The 21,198-nt window shown below is 44.0% G+C and overlaps 1 protein-coding gene across 3 annotated transcripts in view; it reads left to right on the top strand.

Moving 5' to 3' along the window:
• The first annotated feature begins 4,591 nt into the window (after positions 1-4,591).
• Gne (glucosamine (UDP-N-acetyl)-2-epimerase/N-acetylmannosamine kinase) overlaps positions 4,592-21,198 on the top strand; it is a 45,885-nt gene continuing 29,278 nt past the window's right edge. Inside the window, exons 1-2 of one of the 3 annotated variants that reach the window (XM_055605286.1) lie at positions 4,592-4,645; positions 20,910-21,115. In XM_055605286.1, coding sequence (XP_055461261.1) covers positions 4,595-4,645; positions 20,910-21,115 — 257 coding nt within the window. In that variant the 5' untranslated portion in view covers positions 4,592-4,594. The other 2 variants (XM_055605288.1, XM_055605287.1) reach the window with 2 other exon arrangements.

Here is a 21,198-nt window from a genome sequence, read left to right as displayed (position 1 = left end):
GTGAGGTTTCAGGAGTTCCCTCAACTCTGCTGTGCCTTTTCTGCTGTGCACCTTAGGCAGTGAGCTCAAATCATCGCTCGTCTCTAAGGGAATCATCCTTCATCTTTTCTGCTGTTCCTGATTTAAGTAACCTACAACATGTTTCAGCACTTTTAGCTGACAGCAGGCTGGCTGGGACTGGGCCACCTTGGGCTTGTAGATTATTTGGGAGAATCAGTATCTTTCCCATGTAGGAACAGAGTCTGCGTATTTATTGAGGTGGTCTCTTAGGTCCTTCCAGCAAAGTGTTATGGTTTTCTTCATGTAAATGGCTTAAATGTTTTCATTTAGACTTATTTCTGTGTGCTTTGTTTATATAGTCTTTGGCATTGTGGGAATAAGAACTTTCTTTTGTTACTTAAAAAAAAACAAAACAAAACTATTTACTACTGGCAATTTTGTTTCTAGCCAAATTGGCAAACACTAATTATAATAACCTCTAGGTTGAGTCTCTTTGGGATTATCCAGGTAGTCAGCCATGTGATCCATGGAAAATATGGTTTTAGTTCTTTCCAGTACTTACATTTTCTATGTCTGTCTTGTGTCAGAACCATCAGTGCTGTGGGTGATGTGGCTATAAGAGGGTGTTTGCATTTCAGCATCACCTGTGCTCCTTGCCATAGATGTGGATGGTTTTTCTTATTGAACTACCACTGGGATGTTGTCGGCTGTGTGCTTTTAAAATCAGAAACGCTTTTTAAAAAGTTAGCTAACTTAGGGTTTTTGTTAGTATAATAGATTACGTAAAGCGGTCTTCCAAAATTGAACCGTCCTGATGGTTGAGTGATGAAGGCCATTTGACCATTAGGGATTATTCTTAGGGTGCATTGTTGGGACTCCCTGGGAAGCCACTAGTCAGGAAAGCAGACCCTCACTCTCCCTCCTGCCCTCCAAATCCAACCCCACAGTCTCACCCTCAGCTCTGTAGCTGACCACCTGCGTGGCCTCTCCTCCATCTCCGCCCTCATCTCCAGAGGACCATCAAGGTCTTAATCTACAGCCTTCTTCACCACTCCATCCCCTTGCCTCCAACTCCCACAGACATCCCATGGGAACCCACTGGCCACAGCAGCCCGAGAAGCAGATGAGCCATTTTCAAACCCTCACTCTCCCTCTTTTCCTCCAAATCCAATCCTCTGATATTCTCCCTGTACCAGACAACAGATTGAAGCCCTCCTCTCTGCCCCAATTCCCAGGGAAATCAGCACATCCTGGAAGCACAGTCAGCTTTACTCCCCCTGGAGACCATTGTGCACCCCTCTCTAGCCCAAAGCCCTGAGTGTCAGCCCCCAATACGAAGGAACATGTTCTGAAAAGAACCTGCAGTCTCTCAGAAGCATTCCCCACCAGGCCACCCAGAGGCACCACACTCTCCTGAGAACTGGAGAGGGCAAACAGACACAAAGGACCTAACAGCATAGACCTAACAAAGACAAGCCCACATATCAGCACCCAGAATTATAGTCATCCTAAACCCAGATGCTTACACAACAGTGTAAAAACACAATCAATAACAGCCAGGACAGGATATCTCCACAAAAGCTCAGCAACCCACTATAGAAGACCCTGAGAAATGCAACGTAGCCAGAGCACAGCACAAGGTCTTTGAAAATGCCTTTATAAAAATGATGGAGGTCTTGAAGAGGAAATAAAGAAATCCCCTTAAAGAAATCTATGAAAAAACAAACAGTGAAATAAGTCAGTTCAAGACCTGAAAGTAGAAATAAAATCAATAAAGAAAACTGAAACTGAGGGGACTCTGCAGATGAAAAATTTAGACACTTGAACAAGAATCTCAGAGGCAAGCTTCACCAACAGAAAGCAAGAGGTGGAAGAGAGAATCTCAGGCATGGAAGACATGACAGGGGAAATGGATACCTTGGTCAAAGAAAATGTTAAGCCTGAAAAAAACCCTGGCACAAAACATCTACGAAATCTGGAACAGTATAAAAATAACCAAATATACAAATAACAGAAATAGAAGAAGAAGAAACCCAGGTCAAAGGCACAGAAACTATTTTTAACAAAAACATAGAGGAAAAAAAATCTCCTAGCCTCCTAAGATGCCTGTAAAGATGCAAGAAGCTTACAGAATGCCAAATAGGTTGGACCAGAAAAGAAAGTTCCCTCAGCACATAACAATCAAAACACTAAATGTACAGAAGAAAGAAAGAATATTAAAAGCTCCAAGGGAAAAAGACCAAATTACATATAGAGGCAGACCCATTTTATTAACACCTGATGTCGAAATGGAGACTCTAAAAGACAGAAGGGCCTGGATAGATGTCCTAAAGACTCTAAGAGACCAGAGCACAGACGCCAGCACAGACTGCTAGTTCCAGTAAAACTGCTAAACTGCCAGAACAATAGATGGAAAAAATAAGACATTCCATCATAAAAAACAAATTTAAGTGGCACCTATCTACAAATCCAGCCTGCAGAAGGTGCTGGAAGGGATACTCCAATCTAAAGAGGTAACAATATTTATAAAAAAAAAAAAAAAACCCACAAAGAATAAATAATATCAAAGCAGCAAGTCAAAAGGGGGGGGGCATATCACAACTGCAAAATAACAGGAAGCAACCAAAACTGCTCATTGATGTCTCTCAAAATCAATGGCCTCAAATCCCCACAGAAAGCATCCTTCTGCTGCATCCAAGAAATGCACCTTAACTTCAAGGATAGACATAACCTCAGGGAAAAAGGATGAAAAAAAGATACTCAGAGTACATAGACCTAATGAACAGCCGGTGTAGTAATTTTACTGTCTGAGAAAATAGACTTCAAACCAAAACTAACCATAAAAGATAGAGAAGGACACTATATACCCATCAAAGAAAAAACTCACTAAGAGGTCATTTGAATTCTTAACATCTGTGCACCAAACACAAGGGCATCCATGTTCATGAAAGAAACACCGCCTCAGATCAAACCACATACTGACCCTCACACACTGATAGTGGGAGGCTTCAGTGCTCCACCCTCGTCAATAGATAGGTCATCCAGACAAAAACGAAATAGAGTCTCTACAGACACTATAAAATTTAAATAACACCCTGTATACAATCTGGCCACCACAGATTAAAGATGGATATCAACAACAACAGAAACAACAAAAAACTTATGAAATCATGGAAACGGAACAAATTACTATTGAATAAAAATGTATCAAGAAAACTAGGAAAGAAATTAAAGGCTTTCTAAAATTGAGTGAAAATGAATACACAACATACCCAAATTTAAGGACATGACATGACGAAGGTGATTCTAAGAGGCAAGTTGATAACACTAAGTGCCTACATAAAAGAAAAAAAAATCAAAAACAAAAACAGAGAAATGGAGATCTCATACTAGCAACTTGAAGTACAACTGAAAGTTCTAGAACAAAAAGAAACAATAACACCCAAAGGAGTAGAAGGCAAGAAATGACCAAACTCAGGGCTGAAAGCAACAAAACTAAAACAAACAAACAAAATCAAGAAGTTGATTTTTGAGAAAATTACTAAGATTGACAAATCCTTAGCCAAGTCAAGATGGAAAAGAGAAGATCCAAGTTCACAAAATTAGAGATAAAAGGGGCCATAACTACAGAGACTGAGGAAGGCCCGAGAAGCATAAAGGAATACTCTGTGGAAGCATTTCCTCTATTTTCGGAGAGGGGGCCTGTGGACTGCTGAGAGACTGCAGGCTGGTACCACAGCCCCCAGCAAGGCACGTCACACTAGTTATAGATCTCCTCAGGTGGAAAGTAAGCTTGTGTGGTGGATATGGCTGAACGGAATAGGAAACTGTGCGAATAATTGTTTGCCATTGAAATGGAGGATTGTATTTGATAACAAGCGGATCATTAGCCAGGATCCCTTTGTGGGGGTTCCAGGGCACTAAAATCACAAAGTGTATTCTTTGTAAGCTGAAGTAATTTTCTGTGCAAACATAGTTCAGATGAATGTGATTTGATTTTTCTTCAGTCTAATGGAGCTAAAGGTTCGAAATATGGAGAAGTTTGCTAAGGAATCCTAATAACTCTGGCTTAGTCTCTCTCTCTCAGTTTTTTTGAGACAAGGTTTCTCTGCGTAGCCTTGGCTGTCCTGGACTCACTTTGTGGACCAGGCAATCTGTCTGCCTCTGCCTCCCTGTGTGCTGGGAATCCAGCCATCCACCACCAGGCCCGGTTTAATCTCTTAATTGCTTGGGCAGATGTTCTGGGTAGATATACCTATGCGAAAAGGACGACACAGATTTTCATCATAGATATCATTGAGTTTGTGTTCAGAAACTCAGAAGAAACTTTTTTTTTTATTGGAAATAAAATAACATAGTTGAGTCATCTATCAAGAACAGGGAAGTGACCCTTAGGTGCCAGCTCCCCTCCTACTTCAAAACCAATGTCCAGGAACACAGGAAGAACTCAGAGCCACACTTTTTTTTTTTTTTCCTTTTGCAAGAGGCGGGGCTTAAGAGTCAGTCTGGAATGAAGGTGCTTACTAATGACCACTTCGTGGCAGCTAAACCAAGAGGACAGACAGCCGCTCACTGGGTCCAACCACACTTCGGGATGGAAACACACACACATTTCCACAGGGAGCAGCCCTACCCTGGACCTCATGTGAGTAAGGCAGGGCCACTAACTAGGGCATTGTGGCTTTGCTGTCAGAGACAAAGGCCATCGAATTGAGGAAGGGGAGGAATCTGTCACACCTACTATTTTTTTAAACGTCTTTTCCTCTTGCTCACTCCAGTCAGTCTAGAGTTAGTCACTGTACAGTCTGGGTTGGTTTCCCTGTCATCACCCTGGCACTCACAACCTCTTTGCATTTCCCAGCAGAGTGATAAAAGCAAACTCTTTCCTCCCCATTCCTGTTTCTTCCATCAGATGAAAAAGGTTTTGCTGTTGCCCTTTTAATTCCTTGCTTTATAAATACTGTTTCTTTTCAAATGGTATAGTGCTTGCCGCAACTTAATTTTGCTTTTGAAACATGACAGGCAGACCCTCCTTCACTGATACCCCTCACACCCGAGTTATTGAACAACCACGCTGTGGGGGGGGGGGGGTGTCTGAGTTAACCAGGCTCTAAGCTGAAACCGCCTTGTTTATCGATATTTGGATGCACCACACTGCATGTGATGTTAGAATGTGGAATGTTTAGGCTAAGTTTTGATCGGAACAGATGAGCAGCTACATGCTCTAGGGCACCATCACATGTAAATTGGATGCTTCAGTGTGAGGATCAGCTCTAGTTAAGGAACGCTCTGAGAACTTGGGGGGGGGGGCATGAGACAGGAGGAAGAAGGAAGGGAGTGTGGGAGGGAGCCAGGGTGAATATGGCCAAACTCCATATACTGGACAGAAACTGTCTTTGTGAAGGCCATTACTATGTCTCATGGTTATCACAAAAATATGTGCCAGTTTTTTTTTTTTTTTAATAAAGAAATAAGAAAAAAAGAACTTCAGTGGGGTGGTGTCATTCATTCCAGTACAGTGTAGATACAGAGATGAGCGCAGCTGTCTTCCCCCACAGTCTAAAGCTAGCTGTGTCAAGGCAGTGAGACCCGATTTCCATTTGCCTTCAATGAAAATGTATTATTATTTTGTTGTTGTTTAACAGTTAAATTCAGGTTTAGACTTTCTGAGCTTCCAGCTGAAACTAAGTTCTTTTTCCCCCTCATGGTTTTCAGTGAAATCTAGTATGCAATGGTTATCTGTAATTACAGGGGCAAGAGTCACTCTAAGTAACCGCTGTGCCTATTTTTAAGTCTCATAAGATTTTTATGGCCTACAGTACATAAGAGATAAAGGACAGTTTATTGAAAAGACTCGAATGCCACTCACTGGGAGCTGTGGTTGAGGAGAACGCCCAGGTTTATGAGGTTAAAGAAATCTTTGTTCGGATCAGTTTGACTTGAGGTATTTGGGACAAGTGGAGCTGACCTATAAGCTGCTGGAGGTTGGAGTAGGAAGCCTCAGCTAGATTTTCAGATTTGGAACAATTTTAAATTATGGCTAAGCCACACAAGCAAATGAGGTCAAGCATGGATATTTAAATGACACAGGTAGAAGACTACATACATAATCCTGGGGGCCAACTTTTTGCACCAGGATTTGAGGAAGTGAAGTGGCCAGAGAGTAGAGACAGACCGGAAGCTGGATGTCCAGGAAGCTCAGAAAGTGGGATGTTTCCAGAACGGGGCAAAAAGCCCGAGTGTTGTGGCATACACAACACATACCTGTAATCCCAGCACTTAAAAGTGAGAGGCAGGAGGACTGGCATTTAAGTCATCCTTGACTCCACAGTGAGTTTCAGGCCAGTGCGGCTCTCTATCTCAAGAAGAAGAAGAAAAAAAAAAGTTCAATAAATCCTAATGTAAAGGAAATGTTAAGTGAAGAGATGCTGGAGGGAAGGGGAAACAGGTACCTGGACTGTTGGAAGGGGCAAAAGTGAGTTAGAAAGAGGCGCACGTCCAGAAAAGCCCTGCTTGTCTAGGACAGAGCCTCACAGAGCGAGGTGCCAGTTTCCATGGAAATTTCTACCTTATTAAATTCAGCTTCATAATGTTTGAGTCTAGTTGTCTGAGACCCAGCTAAAATATGTAACAAACGTCAACAGTCAGCCTTTCATATCCATGGGGGGATTGGTTCGAAGAAGCCTCAACGGCATCACAAACACGTGGGTATTAAGCCCCTTATAGAAAATGCAGGTGTTTTTTCCTATAGCGATAATGTCACAATTCTCCTGTACAGTTAAATCTCCTCTAAATCACTCACAATGCTCAGTACAGTGGAGACACTGTGTCCCTGTTATGCTGTATTATTTAGCAAATAATGACATGGAAAGAAGCCATGTGCCTCAGTACAAACACATCTTTTCTGAATGTTCCTATTGAAAACTCTTTAAATCTACTGAGGTGGAGCTTGCGAGGAGAGAAGGCTATTTTATAAGAAGAGTTGACCAAATAGTAAGAGTAACTGGGAGTCCAGGCAGAGAAGGGATGGTAAAAAGTATAGTTGGACACTCAACCTTGCAAGGGAGATGCCATGATCACACAGGTAAGGCTTTCCCAGAATGAGGTTCATCCATTGCACTCTAAGATGTCCCCAATGTGGGAAATTTGACTGGAAAACAAAAAAAAAAAAAATAGCCCCCCCCCCAAGATAGTCAGTGGTACCTTGGACAAAGACTGAGAAGTATATTAAAACAACAACAACAACAAAAACAAAAACAAAAACAAAACAAAACAAAAACCAAACAAACCCTAACAGATACTAATCAGGTAGTGGAACCAATCATGTCATGACACGTCACTATTTCTGACCTGTGCTTTTCTCTGGATCCTTAACCTCACGAAAAGCTCCTAGGATTCTACGGACTCATCAAATGCAAAGCTAGAGCACCCATCTTCCCCTCTCCAGCTGTTTACCCTTACTCTGTCTCTCACAGGGTTCAGATCAAAGCTTGTCAAGCACCCACACCCTGAAACAGGAGCTTTGGACACTCACTCACCCCTCGCTATCATTTCTACCATCTGCTTCTATCCATTCCTTCTCCACATTCTTTCTCCACATTCTTTCTCTTCTTTTTCCTCTCCACTCCTCTTTGGAGGCAGGATCTCACGATATAGCTCATGCTGTCCTGGAGCTCACTTTGCTCTTCCTACTTCAGCTTCCCAAGTATTACAAGTGTGTGCCACCACGTGCAGCGGATTTGGAAATGTTCCTCTCCTCTAGTCCTCCCTCTTCCCAGTCCCTCACCGTAAGGGGAGTATCTGACTTCCTGTGTGGGGTACTATGCAAAGCCCTTGCTGACCCAGTCTTGCCTGTATTTCAGCTACGTCACGTCTCCTGTTACTTTCCGCCCCCCCCGTCTGTCTTATAACAACACTGAATTTCTCTTTGTTCTTCCACCTCATTACTATTTTTTATACCTGATCGTTCTAATAAAGAGTATTGTGGGGCCAGCTAGATGGTTCAGTGGATAAAGGTGCTTACTATGTAAGCCTGACAACATGAGTTTGATTCCTTAGATCCCACGATGGAAGGAGAGAACCACTTCCCCAAAATCGTTCCCTGACTTCCACATATGTGTCATAGCATGTATGAGTACACACATACACATGCACACAACGTCGTAATGATTTTTTTTTTTTTTGAGAAAAAAGCTATTTAAACCTAGATGGTGGAGGATGACTAGGAGCGGTTGATTACAGAGTGATGTGAGCCTTAAAGAAAAACCAGGGATGTCCAGGACCACCATTAAATGACTCAGTTTTTACTGACTACATTTCTTACTGATTCAGGATACTATTAGAGAGACACACACAGGGCGAACTTCAAGGAATTTATGATCTGATTATAGAACTAGGTCACAGATGAGGAGATAGCTACTATGACTTATTTTCACAGAATACCAATTGTGATGTTTGACATCACGGTTATAAATGTATCCACTTAAAGACCTTCTGTAGTTAATAAGTATAAAATGGGCACTCAAGCCAAGTGCAGGAAAGCCAGTGAAGGGAGGGTTATCTTCAGACAGGGTTCAGATTAAGTTTCAGAACAGATGGGATTTGAAATTCAAGTAAGGCACAGGAAGCAAAGACAAGGCTGGGCCTTGCAAATGTTCAGTGCAAACATGGGAGCAAGAAGGAAGTGCTCATGACAGAAGGACTCAGGCTGGGGAGGACACTCAGTTGGTGGAACACTTTCACAAAGCCCTGGGCTCAATCCCCAGCACCACATAAACCCGAATGTGGGGGAAGCAGCCATGTAAATCCCAGCACTGGGGAGGTGAGGCATGGGGATTAACATTTCAAAGTTGTCCTCTGCTATAGAGTGAGTGTGTGGCTAGCCTGGTATACAAGAAATCCTGGAGAGAAGAAGGAGCAGGGGGAGAGGAAAAGAGAGGAGTAGACAAAGGGGGGGGGGGAGAAGAGAATGCAGAAGGGGAAAATGGAACTGAACTTTCTCTGTACTGAGGTTGAGGTAGGAAAGTCCTTGAAGGCAAGTGTAAGTGTGGGTCCACACTGGGGAGGCTGCTGCAGGGCTGTGTATACAAGTCTCTCTCTAATGGAACTCAAAAGAGAAAGCTTAAGAATGAAAGAAGTTCTGAAACCGAGTATATAGAGAACCATGGACAGACAGAGGCACAGTCATGGCAGTCCTTACATTCAGGGACCAGACAAGCTGTAAAGAAGAAAAAGAAATTATTTGAAACATAGAATTGATTTTATCCAAGTCGGGGCATGAAAGACACATAACAGAGAAGTCGAGACCTTTTTTAGAGATGTTAGTTACGTGTGTTTGGATATGCCTTTAGCATTCATGCAGCATTGTTTTGTTTGTGATGGAGTCTTAATGTTATAGCCCTAGCTAGTCTCCTGAACTTGAGGCCTCCTCCAGGAATGAGCCACTATATCCAGTTTCATACAGACATTGAGCGGCCCACGTGCACTACCAGGCATGGGATCACATTCCTGTAATCCCAGGGTTCAAGGATGAGGTGAAAGGACAGTAACGTTTGATGGCAGTTTGGGCTACAGAGCTGAGGCCAACCTGGGCTACATAGCATGATCCTGCAGGGCCTTTCCTTCATCCTTAGCTGTATGCTTACTAATTAATATGACTTGGATGCTCCAGTAGCACAATGGATTAAAATGTGGTACTTATACAACAGACACGGGCTATTCCTCAGCCAAGAGTTGTGGACCAATACCAGATTACCCCCTTAGCCTCTGCTGGGGAACCATGAAATTTCTCCAAGGCTTTGCTGCTGATTAAGTGCTGTTGACTATAGCTAAGTACCAGAAGGTTCAACGGAACAAACTTGTACCACTTTCAGTGAGACATTATTTTAGAGAACAATTATGTTGACCCAGTGTTTTATTGCAGAGTCAAAGTTTAAAAACAAACAAACAAACAAACTACCTCCCAAGTTTTTTCCAGCTTTTGTGCCAATTTCTAAACTTCTATTAGTGCTTCCTTTATTACTCTAACTTCCAAATGATAAAATGATTTATCTTTATAGTCCACAGCGAAGACCACAGTTTAAAATCCCAATAAAGGACAACATCCAATGAAAACAAACAATGCTGAGTCTATGCATGTCTTACTATGCACGTCTCTTCTACAGTGGGAGCACTAGCACAGAGTCAGCGTGTCATCACAGAACTCTGAAAAGCACGATGACTAGTAACTGCAGCTATGAAGAATCATTTAATGGCTCTGAACTATGAATTTCAAAAAGGCTCCTCTTACCGGGCACTGGTGACATACATCTTTGATCCCAGCACCCGGGAGGCAGAGGCAGGCAGATCTCTGTGAGTTTGAGGCCAGCCTGGTCTACAAAGTGAGTGCAGGACAGCCAAGGCTATTGTTACATAGAGAAACCCTGTCTCAAGACACTAAACAAAAACAAACACACAAACACACACACACACACACACACACACACACACACACACACACACACAAACAAAAAGGCTTCCCTTGCTGCTAATAGTACCTTACCTAGTCTTTTTGTCAGCCTATCTTTTAACCTCAAACTGAAGTTGACTTGTACACTTTAGGGTAGTTCTGAATTCTTTCTCTGTGTGTGTGTGTTCATGTATGTGAGTGCATGCTATATGCAAGCCCACTTGCTCATTGTGGGTAACTGTGTGGAGAGGTCAGAAGTCACCCTCGGGTGTCATTTCTCAAACGCTCTTCACTTGTTCTGTTTTGTTTTAGGCAGTCTCCCACTGATCTGGAACTCCCCAGAGTAGGCTACGTGGTCAGACAATGTAATCTTAATCTTTATGGGTTTTCCTGGGGCAAAAACATTGCTTTCCTGTATACAGCAGCGACCTAATGCCACTTAGCACAATAGGAGCCATGCTCTGTCCTGAGTGCTGTGAGAACCCTCCGGGACAAGCAGAGGAGAGGAGGTGTCCTGGGTGGGTGGAAGCCAGGGTGGCTCCTGAAAGCCCCCGGTACTGGGTCCAGTTTATACTGTAACACCGAAAGCTGAGGTGGACAAGCGAGATCGGTCAGGTTAAGAGCAACGACCCATTGTTTCAGCTACTCCTCCAGGTAGCTGCAAAGCCACGCTTGGTGGCAGGCTGTACTAGCAATGCTTTCAACAAAGCAGAGTCTAATAATTGGTCTTTTTATATACCTTATTCTGCTTCATGAGAAGGTTATAAACAAAAGAGTCCACAGCCCTAGGTACTCCAGAGACCCTTCAATCAAGAGCATTATGAGTGAGAACAACTAAATGAAAGGTGTTTACTAAGTATGACTTATGCAGATGAATATGATAACTGGTTGCTCACTGTAGCCCAGGCTGGCCTTAAACCCACATTGATTCTTTGCCTCTGGAGGGCTGGGATTCCAGACAGGCCTATCCATCATGCCCAGCTGATTACTTACTCTTTTCCTGCCCCTTGATTGCCTTTTTCATGATTCAAAGCTGAGACACCATTTCTGCCTCCCTTCCGGCCCTTCCAAACAATAGGGCACACACACAAGTCCTCTTTCCTGTCACAATTGTATTCTGTCCCTGAGTCATTTTTGACATGGTTCTCCAGGCAGCCATCATCAGTGAGTTGGAGTCCGGAACCAAAATAATGGATGTGGGGGTTCTCCCTGACTTTCAGCTTAGTTGTATTTTATCACTGCATGACTTCGAGGAAAAGGCATTTGAAGAAAAAGAGGGTTTATTGTAATGATAAAAATGAATTGACACCATGGCTAAGAAGGTGGCACAGTGGTAGATCACTAGCATTGCAAAACAACAGAAAATGGGGGAAAATAAGCCTACCTTCTAAATGGGCTGAAGCCAGAACGCTGCTCAGGCTCCTAGACAAGTCAGGCACTGTATTCTCTCCAGGTGCACCACCTGTCCTGCCTCTTACGTAATACCTGTGTCTGTGCTTCCAACATTCCCCCTTTCCCACTCATACCCAACTAGCTAATCACTGTCTCCTCCTGTCTGAACGCTTCAGAGAGTTAGTGCAACAAACCCAGCTGTTACTGATGCGTAACAAACTAACCATAGCCTTGGTGCGAGGTCTTTTAGGGATTATGGACAGGCACCTCCTGAGTAGGCGCAGATAATCTGTTCTTTCTTTAGCTTGTCGGTAGTGTCCGTTTTATGAAAATGCAAAAGCCACACATGATTTAGCTATTTATTGACACCTCAGTACAATGTGTGTGTGTGTGTAAGGTCATGGGTCAGTTAGCCTGGCACACATAGTAAAAAAAATGTGTATTTCTTCAGCTTTTATGTCCTTATAAAAGAGCTGGGATTAGTTGGGTTCTAGGGATATGATTTTAGGTCTTCACACTTCATGTCAAGTACTTTAACTCACTGATCCATTTCTCCAGCCTACGTCTCAGATTGTTAATGGTTTCTGAGAGTTTCAAGGGAAATATTCAAGAATCTCTTACTTTAGAGTTTCTGCTAAATCAGCATGCCTTTTAGAAGCAAAGGCTCTAACAGGACTCTTTTTGTCCTGGCTCTCTCTCTCTCCCCCCCATCTATATGACAGCATGGGCCACCATGCCCACCTAAACATTATTTTTGAAGTTCGTTTGTTTTAACTTTCCACACTGGTTGTGTAGTGATAGAACGTGTAACTTTAAAAGTCAGATCCTTTCCTGGCCATCTTCCACAACTTTCTTCTATATCACCAGTGACAGACAGAATGTCCAAGATCTCCTTACCCCTTCTTTCCAGACAGGTTTTGCTAATGTGATCAAGTATTTTGTTCCAGGAAGATTTTTCTGAATCACTGGGTAGGCTCAACTTTATTATTCTAAGAGTCTCTTTAAATGAAGGGAAGGCAGGAAAGTCGTAGCCAGGAAAAGCCTTGCTGAGAGAATGTTCACACGGCAAGGAATGCTGTCTCCAGAAGGAAAGGGCAAGGACATGAATTCTCCCCTTCAGCCTCAAAGGGCGGGTCCCCTGCTGCCACTTGTATGCTAGTTTCTGAAAACTCCGTGCTAACTCCTGACCTCCAGAAGCACAGGAATGTATGTTATCCTCAGCCAGCCAGCTTGTGGCACTGTGTTACAGCAATGGTAGGAAGCTAGTAAATCATTTACTCTCTGGTGGGTTCTGAGTTCAGGTCCAGCTTTGAATCTCTTATTAGCTCTCAACAGCTGCCTGTGGCTCTCAAGCGGATCATACTCCAAACGAAAGCTTTTACCTTTCCTTCCCAAACCTGTTCATCACTCTAGCCCAAGTCACCCTAGGAAGTGCCACAATCACCAGCCGATTACTGAATAGAGATCTGGAAGTAATTTTTGTTTCTCCCTTATGACTAATGATAAGGGAGACTAATCATAATAATAAGTTTCATCAGTTTACATTCAAATGAATTATGTATCTATCTACTTCAGTCAAACTTTCATTGGCACCAATGATTGATTCCCAGCTAATCTGGTCTCCACTCGGCAGTATAAATACCCAATAAACACCCAAGAGGTATTTAGAAAAGATGTATACTATGAAATGTGTTAGAAATGGATGTTATCAGAACAGATATGGATGGCGACTTGGTTAGCTTCCAAATGATTTCTCTGTCCTCAGACAGAAAGGTAGTTGATGGATGGCACCTCCTTGTACAAAACCATCCACTGTCTTTACTTTCAGGATCATGTGACCCTTGCTGGATCCAACAAAGCTTCACAAACACCATGCAAAACCAGAGCTTCATTCTTAACTGAAATAGACCACAAGCTGCAAAAGCTTGATGTTCTTTTCAATCAGCTTTATGGCTGGAAACCCAACGGACTGCCAGACTGTTTAAATAGTATCATTGGTCAGGCCGGTGGGTGGGGCATTAATCCCAGCATCTGGAAGCGGAGGCAGGGAGACTGACATGGGTTTGAGACCAGTCTGGACTGTAACAGTGAATTCTCTGCCAGCTTCAGCTAGGTACAGTGTAAGGTCCTGTCTCAAAAAACTAGAAAATAGATTTGAAAGTTTCACTTGTGCTTTTTTGTTGTTGTTTGAGACATGGACGCAGCTGTATTGCTCAGAACACTGCCTGACTTCTCCTTCTCCTGCAGCTAGTTGTGGTAAATTTCGCCCATGTCAGGAGGCTCACAGCAACCAGTTCTTCCAGATTCTGAGGTATCTGATGCCTTCTTCTGGACTCCATGGGCACCTGCACTCTAAAGTTCACACACCACAAACGCACTCACATATACAGAATACAAATAAAATAAAATCTTAAATAAATAAATAAATAGATAGATAGATAGATAGATAGATAGATAGATAGATAGATAAAACCTTAGGCGCTGGCTGCACAGGCTCTTCCCCCCACTTCCTTGGTCTTGGAGCCGCAATTAGCCTGACAAAGATGAGGATATTCTAAAGACATCTGTGTCCCTCAGTCTATCAATGGACTCAAAGAAGCTGGAATTTCTCTAAGAATCTCATGTTGGAAGAAAGAAAAGGCTGAATTCTGGTGCTGGAAAGAGACTTCACAAAGGGCCGACAATTTGCTACGGCCACTTTACTGGAGGAGTTGGAGTCCAGACAGTGCTGGCCAGACTACAGCTTGAACTGGACCACTTAGATGTGCTCATCTCTAACTCTCTTATATTTGAACCTCAATTTAGGGCTTCGAAAATGGACCTGGGAGCATATCTTTGACCCTCTTTGTCCCTCTTCCCAATATGGTCACACTGAATGGCTCCCCATTGTCTGCTGTTTTAATTTATTAGGCTGTTCTCCTTGACTTAGGGAGACAGGTGACAGAACCTGGCTTCCTAGGCACAAACTGTGACGCCCCAAATTCGGTAATAGAATTGCCTAGATCCCTGGAGTGGTTGGCAGTTACTGTCAGCTAGTACGTGTTTTGTCGGCCCGCACTCCAGAACCTCGTGGCAGACGTGGCAAGGCTTAAATTCCAGGAATCATCTGAGACCGCGTTTGCAGCGGTTGCCTTGGTTGCTTGGTCTGTGCGATGGCTCCCAGCTTGGGTACAACCGTCAAGCGGGAGACCTCGGGCTTCACTGTGGGTTTCCCCAGAGGACAGAAGATCCCAGGCGAGAACTTGGGTCAACACACCGAGCGATCGCCACTAGCAGAGCTGACACGACCGCGGAAAGCGCTGAGGCGAAGGCTAACACAAACTCGCCAAGGAGGGGGCAGTGCCGGAGCGATCGACGGCTCGACGCTCGGCCGGAGCGGGGATCGCGACTGCAGGAGCGACGACTGGGGCTGGGTCGAGCGCCGAGTCGTCGAGCGAGCGGCGCCAGGTAGCGGAAGCCTCTGGGAGCGCTTGCCGGGGCTCGCCGTGCGGGCGGCCGGACGCGAGCCTGCTGAGTGCGGAGGTGGCGCCGGAGGCAGCTAACCCGGCGAGGGCCACGAGGCAGCCGGTGACTCACGGACACCGTGCCAGGCTCCGGCACCGCCCGCTGCAGTTGCGGGCCTCGCGCCCCGTGCCTCGGGCTGCGCGGCAAGGCGCCCCTCCCGCCGGTGCGAGGCTCCGGCGTGTGATCCCGGAGCTGTTAGCCTCGGCGTGCGGGTGAATGGGGCCTGGGGCGCGCAGAGGTAGGCCTGGACAGGCTCCAGCCCGTTCCTGCGGGCCTCCCGCGGCCCCGCCGTGGGTCCCGGGGCGGAGGCGTGAGGGAGCTCCAGGGCCCACCACGGCCCAGGGCGGGGAGGGTTTGCCCGCCCAGCTCTGACCGTCTGCACTCTAGGCCTCCTTGGAAATGGATAGGCATTTATATCCATCACTGAACAAGCTTATAAAATCGTTAGAGCACAGGGGTAGGCTTTGCTCTTTGATAGAAGGGGTGTGGTGGGGGTTCAGTAGGGGCTGTGGGAGGAACACCCAACTTATAGCCCGTCAGAGGGTTCAGAGGACGCAGCCCCTTTCTTTTCTTTTCTTTTCTTTCTTTCTGTCTGTCTTTCTTTTCTTTTTTTTTTTTTTTTTTTTTTTCCTTATTGCGGTGATTTCCATCTGCTCTGCGTGAAAGGAGGGTGTGTCTCAAGTTCTCCAGAAAGGCTCGGATGATTGTGGAATGTACACACAAGGTGTGCAGGGCAGTGACCTGAGTGCAGGAAGTACACCTGGGTTTGAATTGACGCCCTGTCGGTTATAAACTATTTAAGCTGTCATTTAGAGCAAGTAGATTTTTCTCTATACCTCAGCGTCCTTGTCTGTATAGGGGAGTGAAGGAGAGGGCTGAGAGGATGAAAAAAAAAAATGCTTATAACGCTATGTTAGCACAGTGCGAGGTGAAAGCGCTTGGCAAATGTTTGCTGTTGCTTTCTCTGCTGGTGACTGCTTGCACAGGTGTACTTAGAGAAAACACTCTAAACACTCTTCTCGTGGTTGGGACATTCACTTATCACCTGTGGCAGCATTGCCATTTCTTGGAGCCGGGGTGAGAGAGAGAGTGAGAGTGTGTGTGTGTGTGTGTGTGTGTGTGTGTGTGTGTGTTTTGGGGGTGGGGGGCTGTAAAGCTGAAAACTTGACTTGAATATGAGTCTTCAGAACCCAGTGAAATCAGTCATATAATTCGAGTGGCTGTAATCCCAGCAATCCGAAGGAATCTTGGGAGGGATGTTGGGGAGAGAACAGAAAGCCTGTCTCCAACCAGGTGCAAGTGTAGCGGGGAGCTGGTGAGATTGTTCTGTGAGACAGGCATAGGCTTGACAGAACACCCGAAGGCAGAGGAGACGAAGTAAAACCTCTTCTGAAGCAAGCCGGCAGCACCCGTTGGGACGGAATGGGCCCCAGGTTTGGGAGCCCTGGCAGGTGGTCTCTGGGTAGGGCATTAAAAAAACCCCTGCATCCTCCCATGCCCCTTATTGGCTGGTCCACCCATCCAGGTGTTAGCCCTGGGAAGTCTTTCCTCTCTGATGGTTTTGTTTGTTTGGGTGTTTGCTGTTGTGTCTCTCTCACGCTGCCATCCCCCAGGTCTTACAGAAGCTCACCCCTGCACTCCTATCCGCCCTCACTCTTGTAATTCTCCCTCAGCTGAGGAGGACTGATATGGGAGGTTGGCCTTTGAACTACACTTTTACCCAAACAGCCAGCCTGGCTCCAGTGCTCGAAACCATTTGCATTTTGCAATGTTTGGGACCTCAGACTTTTGGATGGGGATACAAAGAGCACACTGACAAATATAAATACAGTTAATCAACTTTAATATTTTGTCTATTATTCCACTATGTAGAGAAGCAAGTTTTATCTTGCTTTACAAAACTTAAATTCCCTTTAAGTAGCTTAAGTCTATTTTGTCACATCATCCATATGTGACAAAATGAAGATGCTGGTCACTATCTTCAGTATAAAAATGTGTCTTTAGTGGTTCAAGTCTTTAATTCCAGTATTCAAGAAGCAGAGACAGGCAAACCTCAGTGAGTTTCAGGCCAGCCTGTTCTATGGAGAAAAATCCCAGGACAGTAAGGGCTATATGTAGAGACCTTGTCCTAAAATAACAACAACAACAACAAAACACCAAAAAAAGTGCCTTTAGGAATATTTTATGCAGAACAAATAACAGATAATTTGTTAACGTTCCTAATTTCTGTTGCTCTTGTTTGTGAAAGCAAAATAGTTGGGGGCTGTTGTATTCTGGGTAGCCTTCCACAATGTTAGTTCCTAAAATCAGAAATGAGACCTCTCAGCCCTATACCTGCTCATCTCAGAATTCTGTACAGTGCCCCACATGGAGGAAAGACTCAGTGCCTCTTCACCCAGCATTTTATTTTAAGACTCTCATAACCCTTCACTTATTTGAAAAGCTGATACCTTGCACAGTTGGTTTGATATTTCCATTGCCTTTAAAATTTTCCATGTTCCCATTTAATTCAGAAACAAAATTATAAATATTTAAAAAGTAAAGAATGTAGCAACAGTTTGTAAAATGTTACCGATTGCATAATATGCATTATGTATAAAAATAAATAAGTATATATAGGAGGATGGTGCATGCCTACAATTCCTGTACTTCGGAGGCTTAGACAGGTAGGTTGCCATGAGTTGGAGGCTTATGTAATGAGTGCCAGGCCAACCAGGGCTAAATAGGGCTGTCTCAAAACAGACAAACAAACAAAAAAACAAAACAGAACCAAAAAAACCCAACTAACCAACCAAACAAAAAACGCCACAAATAAGCCCAAGTAACAAATGGTGAAGCCAAGGGGAGGAGAAGAGATGGAAAAGAAAAGGAAAGGAAAGGAAAGCAAACCAGTACTGTGGGCTGCTGAGAAGAGCCATATGATTGAGAGCACAGCCTGGCGGATTCTTTGTTCTGAGGTGTGTTGTGACTTTTTCATCTGAAGCCACCTAATCATGAATTCGTATGTTTATCTATTTATTGGGACAGGGTCTTACTATAGAACTCTGGCTGACCTGAAACTTGCATGTAGACCAGGCTGGTCTGGAACTCATGGAGATCTGCCTACCTCTGCCTCCTGAGTGCTGGGATTAAAGGTGTGCCACACCATGTCTAGTATGAAAGAATTAATTGTGTGTGTATATCTTTATTTTTAATAATTTTTATTATTTCATTTTCTATTCCATCCCAGCTGCAGTTTCCCCTTCGTTTCCTTCCCACAGCTCCCCATTCACACGTCTCCTCTCCCCCAGATCCAAAGCCCCTTTTCCCCTGAAATAATTAATTTTTAAAATCCAGGAAACACTCTTCTTTAAAAGGTTTTAAGATTTAATCAATTTTCCTAAAAAGATTTGAGTTTAAAAAATAAAGAACACTTGTGTTTTTCCTAGTTTGTACATCTGGCTTACGTGGGTTAGTCAGAACAATGTTCACTAACCTGGCAAACAGAGCACCAGCAGATGGAAAGTTTACTGTCCCCTGTAAAATAAATAGAAATTGACCAACTGACAATCATTTGCTTTGCCTCACCCATCAAATTAAATATCACCAGCAATTTAGTCAGTTCACATTTGGTCAGTGGAGGGAAGATTATGGACATGAACACTTAAGACAGCCAATATTAAAGAATAGTTTAGTCTTTAATGATTAAGTAGTTCTTAGACTCTTGGCAGAATGCTCGTTTGACATCTTAAAGGAGCTTTTCATTGGGTAGAATTAGCCTTTCCAGGGTATTGTGCTTTGTCAGTGTGTGAATGGGCCTCACCATAGGGCAGTCTTCATGGTCAGGGAACTCCACACTGAAGAATAGCTGCTTTAGATGGTGTACCCACTGCAGAAGACTCCTGACAGGCTGTAGTGGGTGTCAGAGGACAGTGCTGCTCCTATCACATTCTTATCCAAGCTGCCTGGATTCTTAGTTCAGGTTCCAAATATTGATGTACTTCCTCAAACCTAAGCACTGAGCCAGAGTCCATGAGGTAAAACTTAACGTTGATTTTGGGAAGTTCCGAGTGTTCCATAAAACAAATCCCTCCCCCATCCCTTTCTTGTAGCTCTTTTTCTTTTACTGTCTCTGTCTCTTTGCCCCTTCCCCATCTCATGTTTCACCATATAGCTCAGACTGGCTTCTAATTTAAGATCTTTGGATCCTTCTGCCTCAGCCTTCCAAGTGTTGGGATTACATGACAGGGACAAGTTCTACAAAATAAACATTTCTTGTTCTGATTTTGAGGTTGTGAGGAAGGATGTGGTGTGAGGACAGATGGGAAAATAGGTTGGCAGAGGAGTTAAACTAGAGTCTTTTTGTGTATGTGGTAGGACCATAGTGCTGAGAGGAAGATGGCATCTGTGAGGGATGGGGTGAGAAGGACCTGGGGTTTATGTGAATCCTGTCCAGAAGAGGTGACACTTGGCTGTGTTTTGAAGCCTGAGTAGGTGTCTGAGCAAGAGGAAAGGAAGTTTTAGGTAAGCTAGAGGTGCTTACATCTATCAATGGCATAGATCCACTAGTGAAACCACAGGCATTTTGATAAGCTGATGCATTGACAGTTAGTAGAGGTAGGGAGATATGGTTTAAAAAACTGGGTGGGATCCAGATAAAATCCAGGATTTTATCCCATAGTGAGGTATGCTGGTTGCTGTGACAATAGGATCTATGGACTTGGAAGCATCACTTTGAAAGTCTGTGAGAGAAGGACAGGACTAGAGACAGCACAGCACTTTGACCAATATCTCAGACCCAAGACAAGAGACTGGTCTAAGGAAAATGCTGGTGGGAATCAAGAGGAGACAGATTGAAAGCTCAAGGGTGAATTAACGGGGATTAGGGATATTGGTAATGAAGGAAGCAGCAAGATATTAGAGCATTTGGATGAGTAGCGTGTAACTGAGTTAGAGAGCAAACATGGAAAATCAGGTTTGCAGCAGAAAATAAGTCCAGTTTAGGACACTGAACTGACTTTCAGGTGGCTTGGGGACATATAGCAGAGGTATCTGTGGGCATTTGGAGTCAACTTTGAGGCCCAGCATGGGATCTTAGAGGTCAGGTTTCCTCCTAAGTATCTTTATCTTCCCAAGGGACTGTGTAGTGTGAGAGCAAAGACATGTTCTTTGAAGATGTGGTCTTGAATCTTGGGGAAGTAATTGTCTTTCTCTAGACCTGCGTGCGTTTCCCTTTTCGTAAAATGAGGGAGTTAACTAGATGGATGGTTCTCTACTCAAATTTTCTAAGAGTCAACTTTGTTGGTCTCACTTGTAAGTACACCAAATAGTTTTTAATTTTTGGTAAGTACTTTTAGACTAAAGAGCTGATATTTGTTTATCTTTTGAATGGAAATTGTGAGAGAAAAGGATGGAGTTAGGTCAGCCTGCTGGAATCTCGTCCCTTGACACATCAGTGAGAGTGTCTTGCAGGAGGAGCAGGGGCGACACAGATCACAAGCCAGGCAGCAGTGCTTCCAGCCAGACAGTTCTGTTCTACTTAGTAGGGATTCAGCTATAAACACTGACTTATTTTTTGTATCCTTAGGAACTCTATTTTAAGAAACTCTCAAGTAAAAAAAAGCAAGTCATGGAGAAGAACGGGAATAACCGAAAGCTCCGGGTTTGTGTTGCTACCTGCAACCGCGCTGATTACTCCAAACTGGCCCCGATAATGTTTGGCATTAAGACGGAGCCTGCATTCTTCGAGCTGGATGTGGTGGTGCTGGGCTCCCACCTGATAGACGACTATGGGTGAGATGAGTGTTCTCTTGCTCTCTAGTCTCTGTGTACCTTGGAGAACTTGGGGAGCATCTTAGAGTCAGCGTCTTCAGTTA

Source organism: Psammomys obesus, unplaced genomic scaffold (genome assembly GCF_907164565.1).
Source record: "Psammomys obesus unplaced genomic scaffold, mPsaObe1.curated_primary_1811, whole genome shotgun sequence".
Taxonomy (NCBI): Eukaryota; Metazoa; Chordata; class Mammalia; order Rodentia; family Muridae; genus Psammomys; species Psammomys obesus.
This window is presented reverse-complemented; position numbering and strand designations above follow the sequence as displayed.